At 38.2% G+C, this 20,438-nt stretch overlaps 1 protein-coding gene across 2 annotated transcripts in view; it reads right to left on the minus strand.

Annotated features, from left to right (window-relative positions):
• RP9 (RP9 pre-mRNA splicing factor) overlaps positions 1-8,089 on the minus strand; it is a 74,010-nt gene extending 65,921 nt beyond the window's left edge. The window contains exons 1-3 of one of the 2 annotated variants that reach the window (XM_053714427.1): positions 8,023-8,089; positions 5,849-6,097; positions 530-560 (exon numbers count right to left, since the gene is read on the minus strand). In XM_053714427.1, coding sequence (XP_053570402.1) covers positions 530-560; positions 5,849-6,057 — 240 coding nt within the window. In that variant the 5' untranslated portion in view covers positions 6,058-6,097; positions 8,023-8,089. Of the gene's footprint in view, positions 1-529; positions 561-5,848; positions 6,098-7,780; positions 7,879-8,022 lie in introns of those variants that run through there. The other variant, XM_053714426.1, reaches the window with a different exon arrangement.
• Between the last annotated feature and the right edge of the window lie 12,349 nt (positions 8,090-20,438).

The following is a 20,438-nucleotide window of genomic DNA, read 5'->3' on the forward strand; positions in this document are numbered from 1 at the left end:
CACTCTAGTGACCCATTTAGAACTGTCCAACTGCTTGACACTAAAACTTTATATTTTTCAATATTTATACACTGAAAACTACATCTATATATTATTCTATGGCTAAGCTTTTGATTTTAATACAGCATTTTTATCTAGCATTGATTTGCTGTTTAATCTCCTTTTAAATGCTTTCTTTTCTAACTAATAAAAGAAAGTCACTTTTAAAGCCAAAGTTATTTAGATGGTCATAAGCACAGCAAAATAACACAAATTGGAAGTACAAGATATTACAGAAACAAAAATGGACAAACTAATTTGTATCAGAGAAAACAAACTCTCTGCTTAGGCGCCAAGAAAAGAGCCAAGTGTCACTATCACAAATCATATAACATATTCTTTGATGAAATTGGCAGTTTTAGTAAAGGGCTTGTCTATGGCCAAGAAACACTGCAGCGGCAAGTAATAATCTGCACAAATGTTGTCATTGCTTTAAGAGGGGAGCACATTGTGCATAATAAATTAAGTTGCATATATTCTGTTACATTACCTTAATTAGTCCTGGGGGAGGTTTTTCGTAGCTGAAATAAAACACAAAAAATATTTGTAAATAATCAACAGAGCCTAAAAGCACAATATCTATATTGGAAAATTAAGATGAAATGTTAACATTTGTATTATACATATTTTTCACAAGTCCTAGGATCAGGATTCTCATGGGCTTTATAAAAAGAAAACAACTGTTGCAGAATATGAATCAGCCAATTCCGCCTTCCCTCACAAATACTGCTGCAAACTCTCTGGGGAACCGTTCTATCATTTAGATGTTAAAAGTTTAAACACACTAATACCCTTTGTATTTGTATGCTGTACAAATAACAGTAAACAACACTGAACAAATACATATAAGTGTGGATAGGAAGGACTAACAATTGCTGGCAATGTGTATACAGCTGGTCTTGTAGCATGTCATCAGACAACCACAATAGACAGCAGTTTACTCAAACACATTACAACTTTAAAAAGGAGATAACATTGTAAAAATAAAATGTTAAAATAAAATGTTATGATGTTTTAAGCATTTTATTATTCTACTATTGCTTGCATCGAACTATAAACACATAATTAAAAGTCAGCTCCAGTGCAGAAAGGTACTACCAGGATCTAGCTGAACATATCTTGTGAGCCAATGAGAAGAGGCATATGTTCTACGCTACACTGAGCCTTACCAGTTCCTATGTTATTTTATGCTACGTATAGAATATAGTATCATGGAAACAAGTGAGACTGGTGGAGCTGGAAAGATTGCTAACAAAACTAGGCTTATGTTATGAGATATAATGATACTGGGACACAACTACAGCTGCTCCAAATGCCCTATAAAGAGTATCATACCCTTTAAATCCCCTCATGTAAAGTTCCACAGGCCTCACCCAGACTGGGACAGTTTCTTTGTGCGCAGTGTGCATCGTCCTTCACTACTTGTCTGCACAGCTTCTTGAAGCAGAAAAGGCTCAGCGAGTGTATTTGCATCACCTCAGTCTGGAATACTAATGTAAATAGAGCTGGATGCTGGAGTTTAAAGAGTGCACTAATTGGCTATACAGTTTACTGTCGAATAAACTGACCCTGCTTGGAAGTGGCAGTGGAGACTTACTGACTTACTGAATGAGACAAACAGTATAATACTCCTTTATATAGCAGTTGCAAATGTCCTTTATATATCTAGACCAGGGCTCAACAAATCCAGGCATCAGGGAGCAACTGGCACCTTAAAATAAGGCCCTGGTGTGGAGCCCCCACTGCCAGTTGCACCTAAAATTTAGCCTGGTGCAGCAGAATACTACAAATCCATTTTTGGCCAAGCCCCCTTTAATACCTCCTGTGAAGCTTCTATGCCAATAAACACGACATATGGGGAGGGCGAGTCAATGTCACTTGATTTCATGTGCAATGCTGGCCAGAGATGTCAGTAACACTGCGGACATATTGGTGGTCAAGAAGCTGGGAGTGTGTGAGCATACAAGCAGTTCTGCAACAGATCTCCCAACAAACAACACACAGATATACAATACAGTTTAAAAGTTTGGGGTCACTTAGAAATGTCCTTGTTTCAAAAGAAAAGGAAATGTAGACATTGTTAATGTTGTAAATGACTATTGTAGCTGGAAACGGCTTATTTTTAATGTAATATCTACATAGGTGTACAGAGACCCATTATCAGCAACCATATGACCTGTGTTCCAATGGCACATTGCGTTTGCTAATCCAAGTTTATATCGTAAAAAGGCTAACTGATCATTAGAAAACTCATTTGCATGTTAGCATTTGCACTGGCCTTCAGTCTTAGACTAGTTGAGTATCTGGAGCATTAGCAATTATGGGTTTGATTACAGGCTCAAGATTGCCAGAAAAAAACTTGTCAGTCTATTCTTATTCTGAGAAATGAAGGCAATTCCATGCGAGAAATTGCCAAGAAACTGAAGATCTCGTACAACTCTGTGTAATACTCCCTTCACAGAATAGCGCAAACTGGTTCTAACCAGAATAGAAAAAGGAAAGGGAGGACCCGGTGCACAACTGAGAAAGAGGACAAATACATTAGGAATGTCTAGTTTGAGAAACATACACCTTACCGGTCCTCAACTGGCAACTTTATAAAATAGTACCCGCAAAACACCAGTCTCAACGTCAACACTGAAGAGGTGACTCCAGGATTCTGGCCTTCAAGGCAGAGTTGCAAAGAAAAGCCATATATTAAACTGGCCAATAAAAAGAAAAGATTAAGATGGGCAAAAGAACACAGACAGAGGAAGATTGGGGGAAAAAAGTGTTATGGACAGACAAATATAAGTTTGAGGTGATCACAAAGAAGAACATTCATGAGAAGCAGACCAAATGAAAAGATGCTGGAGGAGTGCTTGAGGCAATGTAATGATCTGGGGGTGCTTTGGTCGTGGTAAAGTGGAAGATTTATAATGGGTAAAAGGAACCTTGTAGAAAGAAGGCTATCACTCAATTTTGCAACACCATGCCATACCCTGTGGATGGCGCTTGATTAGAGCCAATTTCCTGCCTACAACAGGAAAATTACCCAAAAACACAGCTCCAAACTATACAAGAACTATTTAGGGAAGAATCAGTCAGTATGAATTTAAAGGGATATGAAAACCAAAAATTGTATTTTGTAATTAAGACAGAGCATACAATTTTAAAAAGTTTTCAATTTACGTCTATTATCAAATTTGCTTTGTTACCATAATATGTGTTGAAGATATACCTAGGTAGGCATCTGGAGTCCTACGTGGCAGGAAATAGTGCTGCCATCTAGTGTTCTTGCAAATGGATAACATTGTTGCAAAATTGCTGTCATATAGTGCTCCAGAAATGGGCCGGCTCCTAAGCATACGTTCTCTTGAATTTCAACAAAAGATACCAAGAGACCCAGAGGCAGAACTTTTTTTAACTTTCTGCAATGAGATTTTTATTTATTTTTTTATTTTTCTGCAGATCATTTTGAAATGAAATTCAATTTATATAAGGCTTAAGTGCCCTCTCAATTACAATGTGTTGATTAACTGGAAAATAAAGCAATTTTATGATATATTGAGTCAGTTAAATCTCATTGCAAATTAGCTGCAGTGAAAAAAAAAATTTTAGAAGAAGTTTTTGAAATGTCTCTTGAATAAATTTGGTTCCTTTGCTCTTGGTCTAACATTACATAATTATAAGGTAAAAATGTAGAAGTGAAAAAGGTGCATTGCTCAAAAGAATGTCTTACATTCAAGAGTCACAGCTTTGCAGACCAGGAAAGGCTGTTCTCTTCAAACAGTGCTTCGCTCTAGCTGCATTGTGTTATGGAAAACTTACACAGTGCAGTCAGAGCACAGCACTGTTTGAAGAGAAGAGCTTGATTTGGAGCAGCATTGCAAAGCAAAGGAGCCAACAGTTCCTGCATGTGTCCCATTCTTTCTGCAGACATGCTGCATTTTCTGAGATTACATCTCAGATCACAGCATGCTCTGCCTTGGGCCAAGAGAACAAAGAACAATTGATAATAGAAGTTAGAAAGTAGTTCAACATTACATGCTCTATCTGAATCATGAAAGAAAAAATGTGTTGGGTTTCATATCTCTTTAATGGAGTGGCCAGCATAGTCCCCAGATCTCAACCATATTGAGCTGTTGTGGGAACAGCTTGACAGTGTGGTATGTAAGAAGTGCCAATCAAACCAGTCCAACTTGTGGGAGGAGCTTCAGGAAGCATGAGCTGAAATCTCTTAATGGGACATGAAACCCAAAAATTTTATTTTTCATGATTCAGATAGAGAATACAATTTACTTATATTATTTAATTTGCTTCCTTCTCTTGTTATCCTTTGCTGAAAGGTTTATCTAGGCAAGTTCAGGAGCAGCAGAGAACCTAGGTTCTAGCTGCTGATTGGTGCCTGCAAATATATATCAATAATGATTGGCTCACCCATGTGTTAATTTAGAAATCAGTAGTGCATTGCTGCTCCTTCAACAAAGCATTCCAAGAGAATGAAACAAATAAGATAATAGAAGTAAATTAGAAAGTTGTTTAAAATTGTTATCTCTATCTGAATCACGAAAGAACGTTTTTGGGTTTCATGTCCCTTTAAGATTACCTCAACAAATTGACAACTAGAATGCCAAAGGTCTGCAAGGCTGTAATTGCTGCACATGGAGGATTCTTTGACGAAAGCAAAGTTTGAAGGACAATATTTCACTTAAAATTCATTATTTCTAACATTTTCAATGACTATATTTCCTATTCAAACTCATTTTATGTATGATTTCATAGAAAATAAGTGACCCACAACTTTTGAACGTACACCACACATATACATAATTTGTTTACATATAGACATACACACATACTGCATCATGAGGGTGTCCCAAAACTGTTGACTCCTAAATTATGGGTTGGCTCTAAGATTTTGACCTAATCTGTCAAGCACTATCTGCAATCTACACACTAAAAAGAAAACAAAATTTTACACTATACTGTATAATAGACTCCTTTATATCAAATTGTGAAAAATGAATCTATTAGATATTTTGTTAGAAGGTATCTATAACGAAATTATTTTTAAAACATTTTGCAAATGAATATTCAAAAAAGTCTAATGATATATTGCAAATTGCAAATATTGACATTTCATAGAGATAATTGGAGGACCTTTCATTAATATGGTTTGCACAGTAGCAATAATTGATGGGGTATGGTAAAAATAAATACCAAAAGTCATCTATATATTATCTTTTCAGCCTAAACAGTAGCTTTTCATAAGGGACATTACACTTGTGTTTATATATGATTATTATATACTAGTAGTTAATTAGATAATTGCAAAAGACAAGCACTGTTTTGCAGTCCAAGGAGAAACCTATTAAAAAATATATCATCTCTGGTGTGGCCGATTTAGGGCAGATATAAAATGAGCTACAACAGTGATCAAGCAATCACTGTGTCAAATGTAGAAGAATTGGAGTTCTGATGCCTGGAGTTTGCATGTTAACCTCTCATAGGAATTGCAAAAAACGCACAATTGTCAGGGTCATAAGAGGGGAGGGGAATATAAATAATTAAGAATGTACATTGCAAAATATTATTACAACATGTTTAAATAGAATTGAATGAGTTTATGTCCCTTTAAGCTAACCCAGTTCCATTCTACTTTTTACCACAACATAATCTCTACCAATTATTTGGCAAAAAATCCCTAACTATTTAGGACATTATCATTACACTGCAACTACAGCTTTTCTATGTATAACTTGCAAACAGTTATTATACCTGCATATATAGACACAATGTATTTCTCAACAGAGAGCTATTCCCTTACAAGATCTCAACATGTTTGATCTTCTGGATCTCTAAGGCTGTGCGCGAACCATCGCTGTTGCTGCTGCTGCTTCTCCTTCTCTTTTTATCACTGTGATCTTGCTCATGATGGCGGCTGCTGCCTGGACTCACTTCATCATCTTTATCTCGCTTGTAGTGCTTGTGGCTGCGTCTTTCCTTTGAATAATCCTCACTTCCTCTGCGGGACATTGTTGCCTCTTACCTTTTGCGCTCTCAAAGGCAACAATATCTAAAAACAAAATGAACAGAGCACTCATTTTATGTATGCATTCCATAAAGAAGCAGTTACATCTGTTAACAGGACATGGAAGTTAAAGGGGCAATCTAGTCAAAAATACACTTTCATGATTCAGATAGTGCATGTAATTTTAAACAACTTTCCAATATACTTTTATAATCAATTTTGCTTTGTTCTCTTGGTATTCTTAGTTGAAAGTTAAACCGAGGTAGGCTCATATGCTAATTTCTCAGCCTTTGAAGGCCGCCTCTTATATGAATGCATTTTGACATTTTTTCACAACTAGAGGGCATAAGTTCATGTGTGCCATATAAATAACATTGTGTTAATGCCTGTGGAGTTACCTAGGAGTCAGCACTGATTGGCTAAAATGCAAGTGTCAAAAGAACTGAAATTAGGGGGCAGTCTGCAGAGGCTTAGATAAAAGGTAATCACAGAGGTAAAAAGTGTATTAATATAACTGTGTTGGTTATGCAAAACTGGGGAATGGGTAATAAAGCAATTATCTTTTTAACCCCTTGAGTGCTTACAACGGCTCTGAGCCGTCGCAGAGTTTCCCACTCTGGTGCTAACGACGGCTCAGAGCCGTCGCTAGCACTCTCCGACCTTGAGGGAGATCTGGGGGCTCCTACGCCGGCGATCCTGCCTGTAGAGTGACAGGCATCGCCGGGGCTTCCCTTTTTGCGTGGTGACGTCACGCGCAATAACGTGATGACGTCACCGTGCAACTTTATTTATACTTAATGTTAAGTATAGGAGCAGGGGGCATGCTGCTTCGAAGCCTGTATCTCAGGCATCTAAGCAGCTACAGACCTCTAAGACCCACCATTGGAAAGGTAATTGCACAACCATTCCAACAGTCTTGGGGGTCTGGAAAAAAAAAAGTTAAAAAAATTGTTCAAAAAAAAAAAAAAATTAAAAAAAAAAAATTAAAAAATCTTAGCATCCAGGTGGGAAAGTGCTTAGCACTCAAAGGGTTAAACAATATAAATTCTGGTGTAGACTGCTCCTTTAACATAAAACCCTCATAATTTAAACATTTTCCAATTTACTTTTATTATTAAATGTATATATGTTTCTCTTTATCCTTTGTGGAAAAGTAGATTCTTTCCATAAGAGCATACAGAGGTAGTACTCTAATTAAAGTTTATCGCATTCATAACTAGTAAGTAGTGGTCCACAATCTAAAGTAATGGCAAATAATGTATGTCTGAAAGATGGCATATAACTGTATATACCCAGTAGACAATACAAAAGTAATTGATAATAAAGCTTGTATTTTAAATAATTATTTTGTCCGCAGCTGATTGCAATGGATTAGCCCCTCAGCCTATTTGTGTCCATCCATACCTATTGCTCCTGTCCACTCCTATAATCAGGCTGCACTAAAAATGAGAAGAACGAATCAGTAAACAAAGAACCACAATAAGTTATCTGATTTACTGTTTACAGATGGTTTCTATTAATTTTCACTGCTGACAAATTTTGCATGCACTGGTTTGTCAGCCTGGATTACGGAGAGTCAGGAAAGCACCTTCAGTTAAGTCAATAATCATGTGTCACAGCTTTAAATTGGCCATGCCGTTGATTGACACACCAGGGTGACTATACAACACTTTAATAGGCTACTTTCCTTGTGATTTTTCTTTCTAAAAGCAAAGAAACAAAACTTACTTTAGAACAACGGCCTACAATATAATGTTTCTAAAATAGCTTTTAAGCCGTCGCGATGACATACGTCATTTGCTTGTTCCCAAATACCATTAGCCTGTCTGCAGAAATGTTATCCCGTGCACATGTACCAAGGTGCCTGTGTTCCCTTCCTAGAGCTCACACACCAAATGTAACTGTGTGGAAAAAATAAAGATATATAGCGCAATGCTTATGTATAGCAATAATGAGAAAAAGAGCCATACCGCTATCCGTACAACTCACAGCATCCTCCTTTTGCGGATGTTGTGATTCTCAACTAGCACGTCCGGGCACCATAGAGAATAAAGCGTAACTGAATGAGGCAAGACAAGCCAGACCACTCGCCCAACTGGTTTGTTTAAAAACAGCCCCCACTTTTGGACATTGCTTGTAATTACAATCGGTGTATGTTCATACTACTATAGTTCATACATGTTAGAAAGTGTCACGTGTACAGAAATTGTGATAGTCGTTCTTTTTTTTTACTTATGATGCAGAAAAAAGTACAAATAAATACATATTATGTGGATACAGCATGTTTTAAACACTGTAAACGTTTTAATATAATGTAGATAGCAAAGCCTAAGTGGCTTTAATGAGCTCTAGTGGCTACCTGTGTTACTCTGTAGCCTTTGTGTTATTATAATGTATACAGTACTACGATAACGTATTAATAAAACAAGTTTTGGGCCTTGAACCTATGGGGGGCACTACATGACACAACCTTCCTAGAGCTTGTTTGCATTACTTTTTATTTTAGTGGATAGACTTCACAAGCCCAGAGAGGCCATGCATTTAAAAAAAAAAAATTGACTTGTTGTTTTGAGATGCCGGCCAGGGCCGTCTTTAATATTGACTGGACCCTGGGCAAAAATTTTCTTGGCCCCCCCCCCCCCCCATGCAATTTCGCTCTCCACCCCAACATCCCAAAAAACAACTAAATCCATTTTTTTTTATTATTAGCCCAGCAGTGGATCATCCACTGCTGGGCTAATCATTTAAAAAAAAATGAAATACATTGCAATATGTGAAACTGGACCTAAGCAGAACTAATAAGTAAATAAATATATAAATTCCTCCACTGTGGATTCATTTAATATTCTTTTGAATGTGATTCTAGTGTGAGGTTAGCTGGTTAAAGAGATTTAGGGCAGCCAACAGGAGCAAAGCAAGGTAAAGACTGAGGAGGAAGCATGGAGGTGCAGTATAAGTTTACTGACTGGAACAGCAGAACTACTATGGGAATCTGTAAAATCTGAGACAGAGAGAAAACAAAAACTATAAAAATAAAACTTACATTAATCTGTGAAGTATCAGCATGACACTATACATCAGCCACAGCAGCACATGCCACTTCTTTGCTAGGAACAAGTTCCCTCTCACCCTGCACTAGACAATGCTGCATGGGGAGTGGCATGTGTGCACTCACTTATTCTTCCCACTGACACCTTTCTACAAAGCACTGTTCCCCTAACAAACTTCAGTTAGTTGATCTTAGGGCCACAGCAGAAAGAGCAGGGCTAAGGGGACCAGCAGACAGGATGCTGTCTGTCCAAGGCTGCATGGATACAGTGTGGGATGAGTCACACAGCCTCAAGACTGAAGAGAGCAGTGTATGCAGCTGCACAGATGCTCAAATCCTCACGTCCTTGCTTTCTGCTGCATGCGCCTACAGTCAGCCCTACCCAGAAACAATCCCCACCACCAGAGCAGTGACCTGGTAACAGTGGTAGCCCCAGTAGGACCTTATCTGATGCAGTGGGAATGGCTGGATACCAAGTTAAGGCTTTGCATTCAGTGCTGCACAGTGCACATCTAAAACAGCACATGGCAAAAGCTTGGCATGTCACGTGACACCGGCACGGTCTGGCACAGTTTAAAAATATATATATATATAAACAGAGTACTTTTGACTGTGACAGTATTAGGATTGAATGTATGTGTTCCCCATGTCACATCAGCAGTCTGGTATGAACCATTAAAAAAAAAAAAAATTTTTTTTTTAGGACTCTTGGGCCCCTCAACAGAAACTGGGCCCTGGGCAGCTGCCCCTTTTGCCCTGTGTTAAAGACGGTCCTGATGCCGGCATTTAACATTGCACAAGCATTTCTTGTAAAATGCTTGTACAATGATGCCCCCTGCACATTCGCAGCCAATCGGCCAATAGCAAGGGGTGTCAATCATCGGATCGGATCAGGTGGCGGACAAAGCTTACTGTCATGTCGATCTAGTATTACCTTCTTTGTTACAAATCAATAGGAGTTTAATTCATCAATTCAGACATCCCAACCTGCAAAAACTAATTTCAGGTAGTTGGCTTCATTCGCTACTGCGCCCCTCCCAGTTATATATTGGACACCTTGAAACCCTAAATAAGATAGAGACTTATCATTAAAGTAGCTTCCCACTAAAGTCACTTTAAAAAAAAGTAGCTTTATTGCACAAACACATACAACAAACCAATTATTCATTGATCGAACGCTTTTTGAATGCTTAAATATTTTAGAATACAAAGTTTAATTACGTGCAGTAAATAAGGTAGTATTTGTGTTTTATTTTATTAAAATCAGTGGGGGGGTTTTGTTTACTTATGCATGCTTTAAGGGTTCTATAACTTCCCAGCAACTAAAGGCATTCCTTAAAGAAACACTTTTCCAGATTTGGGCCACATTGGATCATGGTACTTGGAGTTTCAGGGAGATTGCATTCCATTTGCTGGCATCAGGGAGCCGCTATTACAATCAGGGAGACACCCTGAACTTCAGGGAGAGTTGGGATGTCTGCCAATTTTATCAATCTTATTGTAAATAAAGGCTTTATTAATTGATTTCTAACGCTTTACAAATTCGACCCATTTAAAAAAAAAAAAAATGATGAATTAATGATATGGAACAAAGAAGGTAATACTAGATTGACATGAAGGTAAGTTTACCTTCACTTTAAGACCACTGCTTCTTAACTTACGTTTCCGGCGGTGAGGTGGGAGGACAGTATAAGGGCAGAAACGTCATCCTCGTTAACAGGGGCAAAAGAGCTGCATTTTTCGATATTTGGGTTTTGGATGATTGTGAGCTTTTGAGGGGGTGGGAGATTGGTAGTATGTTAAAAGCTGATTTCACTTCTGATGGAGTCAATTTTGTTATTGAAGTGGCTGGCAAAATCTTTAGCTGAGAGAGAGGTTGTATTAGGAGGTGGGGGTGGGCGGAGAAGAGTATTGAACGTGGAGAACAGACGTTTTGGGTTAGAGGAACGAGTACGGATGAGATTAGAGAAGTATTGTTGCTTATAGAGATTAAGGGCAGAATAGTAGGAGTTCACAATGAACTTGTAGTGAAGAAAGTCAGCTGAACTCAGAGATTTCCTCCAGTGTCGCTCAGCAGTACGGGAACATCTGCGTAGGTACCGTGTCAGAGGAGTATGCCAGGGCTGAGAATGAGAGTGTGGTTTCTGAGCTATGGTTGGATGGGCCAGATTGTCAATGACCGATGTAAGGGTGGAGTTATACTGGCAGATAGATTGGTCAGGGCAGGAAAAGGAGGTGATGGATCATGAGAGGAGAGGTTCGAGAGAGCTAGCGAACTTTTGTAGATCTAATGACTTAGTGCTTCTGTGAAGTTTGGTGTGAGGGGTAGAGGGAGGGGGAGTTGTAGGTAGGGAAGTGATGTTGCAAGTTAGGAGATGATGGTCAGAGAGAGGAAAAGGGGAGTTTGTTAAATTTGAGATAGTGCAACGATAGGTGAAAATCAGATCAAGGGAATGACCATCTTTGTGAATGGGAGAGTCAGTCCATTGTGACAGGCCGAAAGAGGAAGTGAGTTGAAGAAGTTGTTTTGCAGAGGAGGCAGTGGGATTGTCAAGAGGGATGTTGAAGTCGCCAAGAATGAGGGCAGGGGTGTCTGAGGAAAGGAAATAAGGAAGCCAGGCAGCAAAGTGATCTAAAAATTGAGTTGGGGAGCCAGGGGGGGGCGGAATATGACTGCAAGACGTATAGAAAGGGGATAGAATACCCAAATCAGGTGTGCTTCAAATGAAGAAAATGTGAGTGAAGAGAAGGGCTGTATTTGTTGAAAGGTGCAACGAGAGGAAAGTAAAATAATCACTGTTGTGACATTGTCTGTTTGAAACCGAATATACGGTTCTCTCTTTAATAGAGGCCAATCCGGAAGAGCTCTGAAAATAGCACAGAGTTCTAATATTAATTGGTATCCTTGCCTCTTGAGGATTCCAAACTCATTTTGCTGTCAGAGACCCCCAGACAGCTCCCCAACCTGTGAGACTTGCATCTGTTGTGATCACAGTCCACGTAGGATGAACAAAGGAGACCCCTAAACAATAAGCTGATTGTTGTGATTTAAGTATATCAGTTGTGATATCTGAGTATAATCCCTGCACCATTGGTGCAACATGCAAACCTGTAGAGGTCTCATATGAAAACAAGCAAAAGGGATTGTGTCCAATGCTGCAAACATGAGACCTAAAACTTCCATGCCACTGAAGGAAATGATAAGAGACTGAAGGTTTAGGGAAGCTGAAACCAATCTCAAACGTTTCTTTTCTATTAGGGATAAAGTCATGGGCACTGAATATATCTGGAAACCTAAAAAAGGTGACCTTTGTCAGAATAATCAAGAAACTCTTTGGTAAATTGATCCTCCAAACATGTCTTTGAAGAAACAGCAGAAATTGTTTAGTGTGAGATTCTGCTAAATGAAAAGATTGAGTTAGTACCAAGATATCGTCCCAATAAGGAAACACTGCAGTACATTGCTCTCTGATTACAGATAGAAAGGGTACCTAAAATTATTGAGAATATTCTTGGTGCCGTTGCAGGGCCAAACGGAAGAGCGAAAAATTGGTGATGCTTGTTTAGAAAAGAGAATGTCAGAAATCGATAGTGATCTCAATGAATCAGATTGTGAAGGTAAGTGTCCTGTAAGTCTATTGTGGACATGAAGTGACCTTGCTGAACAAAAGGCAGAATAGTCCTTATAGTCACCATCTTGCAAGTTGGGACACTTACAAAATAAATTAAAGTTTTCAGATCCAAAATTGGTCTGAAAGAATTTTCCTTTTTTGGTACAATGAATAGATTTGAATAAAAAAAAAACTGGGATAATTACCCCGGAAAGTTCTAGATCTAAAACACATTTCAGAAAGGCTTGAGCTTTTACTAGGTTTTTTGATACATGGGTAAGAAAGAATCTTCTCAAAGGAGGTCTTATTCTGAATCCTATTTGATTCCCCTGAGAAATTATATTCTGAATACACTGATTTTGGACAGAGTCTGTCCAAACTCTGTAAAATAGCTTTAGTCTGCCCCCTACCAGAACAACTGACTTGAGGGCCACACCTTCGTGTAGGATTAGGGGTAGAATTTTGTTTCTTATAAGACTTGGATTTATTCCAATTGGTCTCCAATTAGAGCCAGAGGCCTTAGGAGGAGGAGTGGTTTTCTGTTGTCTTTTCTGACGAAAGGAACGAAAATGATTGGGAGCTTTAAATTTACACTTAGATTTCTTGTCTTGGGGCAGAAAAACTCCCTTACCCCCAGTAACAGTGGAGATAATAGTATCCAATTGTAAACCAAAAAGATTTTTACCTTCAAATAAGAGAGATAATAATCTATTTTTAGACGCCATGTCAGCATTCCAAGATTTAAGCCATAAAGCTCTTCTAGTTAGAATAGCTAAAGACATGGATTTGACATTGATCTTCATAACATCAAATATAGCATCACAAATAAAATTATTTGTATGTTGAAGTCAAACAATAATGTTAGATAATTTAGAGTCTGAAGACAACTGCTGTGCTAAACTATCCAACCAAAAAGTAGAAGCAGCAGCAACATCAGCCATAGATATAACAAGTCTAAGAATATAGCCAGTAATTAAATATGCCCTTCTTAGATAAGTTTCAAGCTTCCTATCTAAATTGGATAAAGGTAAAGGATACAATTTCTTAAACCTAGAACAAAGGTGAAAAGAGTTACCAGGCTTAGACCATTTTTTAGGAATCACATTAGAGATAGTGTCAAGAATAGGAAATACTTCAGGAGTAATAACAGTGGTCTTAAATACAGAAGTTAGCTTTATCATCAGGAGGTTTAGACTTCTCAATACCCAAAGTAAACAAAAAAACTTCCTTCAGGAGAGAACGAATATATTCTATCTTAAATAAAAAAGATTTGCCTAAATCTGTCTCTGACGTGGCGTCCTCTGAATCAGAGGAAACCCCATCAGTAGAGGATACATCAGTATGCTAAAAGTCAGAACTTAATTCATTATCAGCTAGATTACAAAGTCTGTGCGTTTGTCTTTTAACACTGAAAATATGGTATTTTCAGCGTTAAAATAGCACCGCATCCATTACGAGTCTTGACGGTATAGCTGTACCGCAAGCCTTTTAGCCTGTAATGCAACACCAGTACCGCACTCTTAAAAATTACGTTTTTTTTAATGGGATTCCCATAGCGCTGGTATTACGAGTTTTGCATTCTGACTAAAAAAACGGCGTTACCCCCTAAAACGTCAAGATCTGTACCGCCATCTAAAGTCAGTAGTTATGAGTTTTACGCTACAAAGCTGTAACATAAAACTCATAACTAAAGTGTTAAAAAGTACACTAACACCCATAAACTACCTATTTACCCCTAAATCGAGGCCCTCCCGCATCACAAACACTAAATTTAATTTATTAACCCCTAATTTGCCGCTCCCAATATCGCCGCCACTTAAAAAAAATATTAACCCCTATTCCGCAACCGACTGACATCGTCACCACTATAATAAACGTATTAACCCATAATCTGCCGCCCTCCCGCATTGCAAACACTATTTAAATATAATTAACCCCTAATCTGCCTTCTGCCCACATCGCCACCACTATACTAAAGTTATTAAGCCCTACACTGCCGCCACTATAATAAACCTTAAACTCCTAAACCGTGAGCCCCCACAACGAAATATACTAAACTAAACTATTAACCGTAAACCAAAAGCCCCACACATCGCAATAAACTAATTTAAACTAGTAACCCCTAAACCTAACAACCACCTAACTTTAGATTAAAATTACAATTTCCCTAGTTTAAATTAAATTAAAACTTACCTGTCAAATTAAAAAAACTAAGTTTAAACTAACAATTAAACCAATATAATTATTAAACTAAAATTAAACTAACTACCAATTAACTAAAACTAAACTACACATTAAAAAAATCCTAACACTACTCTACAATTTACAAAGTATCTAAATACAAAAAAAAATACTAAATTACAAAAAATAACAAACACTAAATTACGGGGAAAAAAACAACGAAATTATCAAAAATAAAAAAGAATTACACCTAATCTAATATGAGGACTTTTCGCCGCCTGGATGAAGATCAATCAAGCGGGACTTCAAAAACTGTAAGTGGATCTTCAGGGGTTAGTGATAGGTTAGTAATAGGTGTTCTTTCCGTGATCGCAGGTGTTTTTTTCTGAAACCTCCCCATTGATGTCTATGGGGGAAGCGTGCATGGGCACATCAAAACAGAGCTTGTATTTTGGTGCGGTATGGAGCTTAAAGTACCATATCGCCCGCACAAGCCGGGTTTTTTAAAACTTGTAATGGCTGCGCTATAGGGGGTTAATTGTGTTTGTTAGTTACTTTCCCTATAGCGCTCAAAACTCGTAATCTAGCTGTATGTTTAGGAAACTGTTGCAAAACCCTTTTATGTTTATTTGAAGGCGGAATAGCAGTCATTGCCTTCTCTATAGCTGCAGCAATAAAATCTTTCATTTCTGCAGTAATGCTATGTAGATGAGACTGAGATGGAATAACAGTGGGTGCATTTGTACTCACAGATATATTATAAGAATTTAACAGTTTGTCAAAACAAAAGCCACATAATTGAGCTGAAGAAATTAGATCAGCTTTATTACAACAAACACACTTAGCTTAGGTAGATACGTGTTCAGACAGCTCAAATCCTATGGTAACATCAGAGGCAGGTTCAGTTTGAGACATAATTGCAAAAAAAATAAATTTGAAAAAAATAAATTAATTCTGCAAATTTATATCCATGCTCCTATATATGATATATATAACAGGCTTGAGAGAATGGGAAACAAAGGGAAAATTTATTTAAAAAAAAGAAAACTGATTTAAAAAATGCTGCATGAAACCTCTCTTACCGCTAGATTTAGAGTTCTGCGGCCAAAGGGGTGCGTTAGCTACGCGTGCTTTTTTTCTCCCGCATCTTTTAAATACCGCTGGTATTTAGAGTTCACAGAAGGGCTGCGTTAGGCTCCAAAAAGGGAGCGTAGAGCATAATTTACCGCCACTGCAACTCTCAATACCAGCAGTGCTTACGGACGCGGCCAGCTTCAAAAACGTGCTTGTGCACGATATCCCCAAAGGAAACAATGGGAACATTTGAGCTGAAAAAAAACCTAACACCTGCAAAAAAGCAGCATTCAGCTCCTAACGCAGCCCCATTGTTTCCTATGGGGAAACACTTCCTAAGTCTGCACCTAACACCCTAACATGTACCCCGAGTCTAAACACCCCTAACCTTACACTTATTAACCCCTAATCTGCCGCCCCCGCTATCGCTGACCCCTGCATTATATTATTAACCCCTAATCTGCCGCTCCGTACACCGCCGCCACCTACGTTATCCCTATGTACCCCTAATCTGCTGCCCCTAACACGCCGACCCCTATATTATATTTATTAACCCCTTATCTGCCGCCCCCAACGTCGCCGCTACCTACCTACAATTATTAACCCCTAATCTGCCGACCGGACCTCACCGCTACTATAATAAAGTTATTAACCCCTAATCCGCCTCACTAACCCTATAATAAATAGTATTAACCCCTAATCTGCCCTCCCTAACATCACTGACACCTAACTTCAAGTATTAACCCCTAATCTGCCGACCGGACCTCACCACTACTCTATTAAATTTATTAACCCCTAAAGCTAAGTCTAACCCTAGCACTAACACCCCCCTAAGTTATATATAATTTTTATCTAACAAAATAAATTAACTCTTATTAAATAAATTAATCCTAATTAAAGCTAAATACTTACCTGTAAAATAAACCCTAATATAGCTACAATATAAATTATAATTATATTATAGCTATTTTAGGATTAATATTTATTTTACAGGCAACTTTGTATTTATTTTAACCAGGTACAATAGCTATTAAATAGTTAATAACTATTTAATAGCTACCTAGTTAAAATAATTACAAAATTACCTGTAAAATAAATCCTAACCTAAGTTACAATTAAACCTAACACTACACTATCAATAAATTAATTAAATAAAATACCTACAATTATCTACAATTAAACCTAACACTACACTATCAATAAATTAATTACATACAAATACCTACAAATAAATACAATTAAATAAACTAACTAAAGTACAAAAAATAAAAAAAGAACTAAGTTACAAAAAATAAAAAAATAATTTACAAACATTAGAAAAATATTACAACAATTTTAAGCTAATTACACCTACACTAAGCCCCCTAATAAAATAACAAAGCCCCCCAAAATAAAAAAATGCCCTACCCTATTCTAAAATACAAATAGAAAAGCTCTTTTACCTTACCAGCCCTTAAAAGGGCCTTTTGCGGGGCATGCCCCAAAGAATTCAGCTCTTTTGCCTGTAAAAAAAAACATACAATACCCCCCCAACATTACAACCCACCACCCACATACCCCTAATCTAACCCAAACCCCCCTTAAATAAACCTAACACTAAGCCCCTGAAGATCTCCCTACCTTATCTTCACCACGCCGGGTATCACCGATCCGTCCAGAGGAGCCTTCGAAGTCTTCATCCAAGCCCAAGCGAGGGCTGAAGAAGTCCATCATTGGGCTGAAGAGGTCCATCATCGGGCTGAAGTCTTGATCCAAGCGGGCGCTGAAGAGGTCCATCATCGGGCTGAAGTCTTGATCCAAGCGGGCGCTGAAGAGGTCCATCATCAGGCTGAAGTCTTCTATGAAGCGGCATCTTCAATCTTCTTTCTTCCGGATCCATCTTCATCCCGCCGATGCGGAACATCCATCCTGGCCGACGACTTCCAGACGAATGACGGTTCCTTTAAGGGACGTCATCCAAGATGGCGTCCCTCGAATTCCGATTGGCTGATAGGATTCAGAATTAAGGTAGGAAAATTCTGATTGGCTGATTGAATCAGCCAATCAGATTCAAGTTCAATCCAATTGGCTGATTGGATCAGCCAATCAGATTGAGCTTGCATTCTATTGGCTGATCGGAACAGCCAATAGAATGCGAGCTCAATCTGATTGGCTGATTGGATCAGCCAATCGGATTGAACTTGAATCTGATTGGCTGATTCCCTCAGCCAATCAGAATTTTCCTACCTTAATTCCGATTGGCTGATAGAATCCTATCAGCCAATCGGAATTTGAGGGACGCCATCTTGGATGACGTCCCTTAAAGGAACCGTCATTCGTCGGGAAGTCGTCGGCCAGGATGGATGTTCCGCGTCGGTGGGATGAAGATGGATCCGGAAGAAAGAAGATTGAAGATGCCGCTTGATAGAAGACTTCAGCCCGATGATGGACCTCTTCAGTGCCCTCTTGGATCAAGACTTCAGCCCGATGATGGACCACTTCAGCACCCGCTTGGATCAAGACTTCAGCCCAATGATGGACCTCTTCAGCCCGATGATGGACTTCTTCAGCCCCCGCTTGGGCTTGGATGAAGACTTCGGAGGCTCCTCTATACGGATCGGTGATACCCGGCGTGGTGAAGATAAGGTAGGGAGATCTTCAGGGGCTTAGTGTTAGGTTTATTTAAGGGGGGTTTGGGTTAGATTAGGGGTATGTGGGTGGTGAGTTGTAATGTTGGGGGGGTATTGTATGTTTTTTTTACAGGCAAAAGAGCTGAATTCTTTGGGGCATGCCCCGCAAAAGGCCCTTTTAAGGGCTGGTAAGGTAAAAGAGCTTTTCTATTTGTATTTTAGAATAGGGTAGGGCATTTTTTTTATTTTGGGGGGCTTTATTATTTTATAAGGGGGCTTAGAGTAGGTATAATTAGCTTAAAATTGTTGTAATCTTTTTCTAATGTTTGTAAATTATTTTTTTGTTTTTTGTAACTTAGTTCTTTTTTTATTTTTTTGTACTTTAGTTAGTTTATTTAATTGTATTTATTTGTAGGTATTTTATGTAATTAATTTATTGATAGTGTAGTGTTAGGTTTAATTGTAGATAATTGTAGGTATTTTATTTAATTAATTAATTTATTGATAGTGTAGTGTTAGGTTTAATTGTAACTTAGGTTAGGATTTATTTTACAGGTAATTTTGTAATTATTTTAACTAGGTAGCTATTAAATAGTTATTAACTATTTAATAGCTATTGTACCTGGTTAAAATAAATACAAAGTTGCCTGTAAAATAAATATTAATCCTAAAATAGCTATAATATAATTATAATTTATATTGTAGCTATATTAGGGTTTATTTTACAGGTAAGTATTTATCTTTAATTAGGATTAATTTATTTAATAAGAGTTAATTTCTTTCGTTAGATAAAAATTATATTTAACTTAGGGGGGTGTTAGTGTTAGGGTTAGACTTAGCTTTAGGGGTTAATAAATTTAATAGAGTAGCGGTGAGGTCCGGTCGGCAGATTAGGGGTTAATACTTGAAGTTAGGTGTCGGTGATGTTAGGGAGGGCAGATTAGGGGTTAATACTATTTATTATAGGGTTAGTGAGGCGGATTAGGGGTTAATAACTTTAGTATAGTAGCGGTGAGGTCCGGTCGGAAGATTAGGGGTTAATAATTGTAGGTAGGTAGCGGCGACGTTGGAGGGGGCAGATTAGGGGTTAATAAATATAATATAGGGGTCGGCGATGTTAGGGGCAGCAGATTAGGGGTACATAGGGATAATGTAGGTTGCGGTGGTGTGCGGTCGGCAGATTGGGGTTAAAAAAATTTAATAGAGTGGAGGCGATGTGGGGGGGCCTCGGTTTAGGGGTACATAGGTAGTTTATGGGTGTTAGTGTACTTTAGAGCACAGTAGTTAAGAGCTTTATGAACCGGCGTTAGCCCAGAAAGCTCTTAACTCCTGACTTTTTGCTGCGGCTGGAGTCTTGTTGTTAGATTTCTAACGCTCACTTCAGCCAAGACTCTAAATACCGGCGTTAGAAAGATCCCATTGAAAAGATAGGATACACAAATGGCGTAAGGGGATCTGCGGTATGGAAAAGTCGCGGCTGGAAAGTGACTGACTCTAAATACTCTAAATACCAGCGGGGGGCCAAAACCAGCGTTAGGACCCCCTAACGCTGGTTTTGACAGCTAACTCAGAACTCTAAATCTAGCGGAGTGTGTTCTCTGAGAACAATGAATGAGCTAGGGGTGGAGCTTATAACTGCAATTTTGGCGGGAAAATGTTGGCAGGAAATTTTAAATATTTGGCGGGAATTTTTTGGCACCAAAAAAAATGGTGCAAAATTATGACACGTCACGCTATGACATAAATAGCATCATCAAATGTGCGACATGCAAAGCTGTAGTGGATTTCTAATACACCTCCAAAAAGCAGGTAAGAATTTTGATTGTATATACAAAAAAACTTAAATGTACCTAAATAAAGCC

Source organism: Bombina bombina, chromosome 5 (assembly GCF_027579735.1).
Source record: "Bombina bombina isolate aBomBom1 chromosome 5, aBomBom1.pri, whole genome shotgun sequence".
Classification (NCBI taxonomy): Eukaryota; Metazoa; Chordata; class Amphibia; order Anura; family Bombinatoridae; genus Bombina; species Bombina bombina.